Genomic DNA, 2,329 nt, shown 5'->3' on the forward strand with positions numbered 1-2,329 from the left:
AGAGAGAGGCATTCATAATTATTCCGGACGCCTTTGGAAAATCTCCCTCGCACGTCCCTGAATGTCCTAAAAAAGAGAACTATGCGCGGGAGAGGAAGGAATTGCAATTCTCAACTTGAGTGAAATAGATTTGCCAAACAAAACTAAAATTCCTAGTAAGAATATTAAATAAAAATTGTATTATAAAATAAATATATCTGGAAATCAACTCGTTATCATGTAACTCCGAATATGCTTAATAAAAAAAAACAAAATCTTTTTTCTTATTTCATCTTATTTCACTTCGTTGATGTCAATGTTTACCTTGAAAGCAAATGGCCAGTGAACTAAAAAGAGATCCACATAATCTAAACCAAGATTGGCCAATGATTGTTTACAAGCCGGAACGATATACTCTTCTTTATGGAAATTGTTCCATAACTGCAACGAAACAAATTCAATTAAATTTACAAAACGAAATATTTAATTTAAATTTTGATATTTATTGTGTCTCTTATAAAAAATGAATTATTTGGAATTTAGCAGGTGCCAAAATAAATATTCGTATTTTGCTCATGCTTATATATTGATCTCACCTTTGTGGTAATAAATAAGTCCTCTCTGGTCACGCTACTATCTTCGATTTTGTCGCGAATAGCTTCCCCAATCTCTTTCTCGTTACCATAAAAGAAAGCTGTATCAATATGACGATATCCTAGATCTATTGCGTCCTTAACAGCTCTTTTCACATCCCCTAGCTGAGACTATTTTTTTCCCAAAAATGAAGAAAAAAAAAGTACAAATTATGTTGGGTAAGATTGCCGTTTATCAAAAATTTCAAAACTGAAACTTATAAGCGAAACATCGGCTGGGACATTTCACTTGAAGTCTCAGACATACATAAAAATGAAAGCAAATTAATAAAATTAATTAAAACAGTAAACAAATAATTATTTCACATCTGGTTGTCCATTAATAATACTAATTTAATGTAAGAAATTGACAAATTATATAGTCGATTATTTTCCTCATATTCAACTGTGATTGATCAATTTTTTATTATAACTTAAGGATTACTGTAATTCAAAAGTAATACAAAATAACGCGGAAAAAATGTCAAGGTAAAAAATTTAGAAGATTCCTCAACGATTAGATACTTTTATATTAACTGATTTATAAATATTGCGATCTTTTAGTTCGTGCCGATTTTGAAGGAAAATTGAAACGCAGAAGATTTAAATTTTAGTATACATTTATTAAATTTAAATCTTTTGTGGCACAAACTTTCCGGACAACCCCAATATATTTTTAATCCATCTATTGGAAAAGAAAATTAATTTCTTTACCAACTTTTTAATTCGAATGATCTTAAAAATCTTTATTATGTTTAGTATGTTTACGAAATTTAACGATATTTTGTATATTAACCGACTTATAACCTTTGCAACCGTTTTTAGTTTTAATCAATTAAATTGTTGTTTATTTTATACTGAGGATGACCTAATTGAAGAATGTATGTAATTTTGTATTTTAAATGAATTGTTAAATATTGAAATTTAATTATTAGAACTCAATAACCTGCTTCAAGTCATAGCTTTTATTTCTTAGATAAAATTTAAAATTCTTTAAAATATATATATGTATTCTTTAAAATAATCTAAAATTCCGAAGAGAGAAAGAGAGAAAGAGGGAAGATCATAATTATCCCGAACGCCTTTGGAAAATCTCCCTTGCACGTCCCTGAACGTCCTAAAAAAGAAAACTATCGCGGGAGATGAACGAATTGCAACTCTCAACTTGAGTGAAATAGATTTGTCAAAAATGAAATTCCTAGTAAGAATATTAAAAATTGTATTATAAAATAAATAGGATTAGTGATCGTTGTAATAATATACGAATAAGAATAATAAGAATAATTGCTCGATTTCCATTTTGATATGGATGCTGCGATACGTTTGAAATTCAAATAAAATGCGTATAAAATAATATCTCATGATGATGTAATTTATACACATTTAATATGTCTACTTCTATCTCTTATAAAATAGTACGTACCTTATAAGTTCCGAGGCCCAACGCCGGCATTTTGTATCCATTCGAAAATGTAATTTTCGGAATACCAGCCATTGTTATCACCGATTGCAGATTATAGATAGGTGCAGCAGCAGGAAATGTGTGCAAGGTCGTCAAAGCAACAGCGCAATCGAGTCCTTGGCTATTATGAAACACTTTAAATAAGTATATTGTTTAAACACAATTCACAATATCGATAGACACACATGCAATACTACTGTTGCGATGCGAGAATTATATCTGAAAATAAAAGACTAACAATGAATAAGCTAATTTT

At 29.3% G+C, this 2,329-nt stretch overlaps 1 protein-coding gene across 1 annotated transcript; it reads right to left on the bottom strand.

The window, feature by feature from the left end:
* Positions 1 to 303: 303 nt before the first annotated feature.
* On the bottom strand, positions 304 to 2,106 carry LOC105625466 (aldose reductase-like; the record flags this gene model as incomplete). The annotated part of the gene is made up of 3 exons (XM_012206795.1): positions 2,035 to 2,106; positions 576 to 743; positions 304 to 420 (listed from the first exon to the last, which is right to left on the bottom strand). Coding segments are annotated over exons 1-3 (357 nt in total), but the record flags the coding sequence as incomplete, so codon positions are not given.
* Between the last annotated feature and the right edge of the window lie 223 nt (positions 2,107 to 2,329).

Source organism: Atta cephalotes (genome assembly GCF_000143395.1).
Source record: "Atta cephalotes unplaced genomic scaffold scaffold01733, whole genome shotgun sequence".
In the NCBI taxonomy this organism is placed as follows: domain Eukaryota; kingdom Metazoa; phylum Arthropoda; class Insecta; order Hymenoptera; family Formicidae; genus Atta; species Atta cephalotes.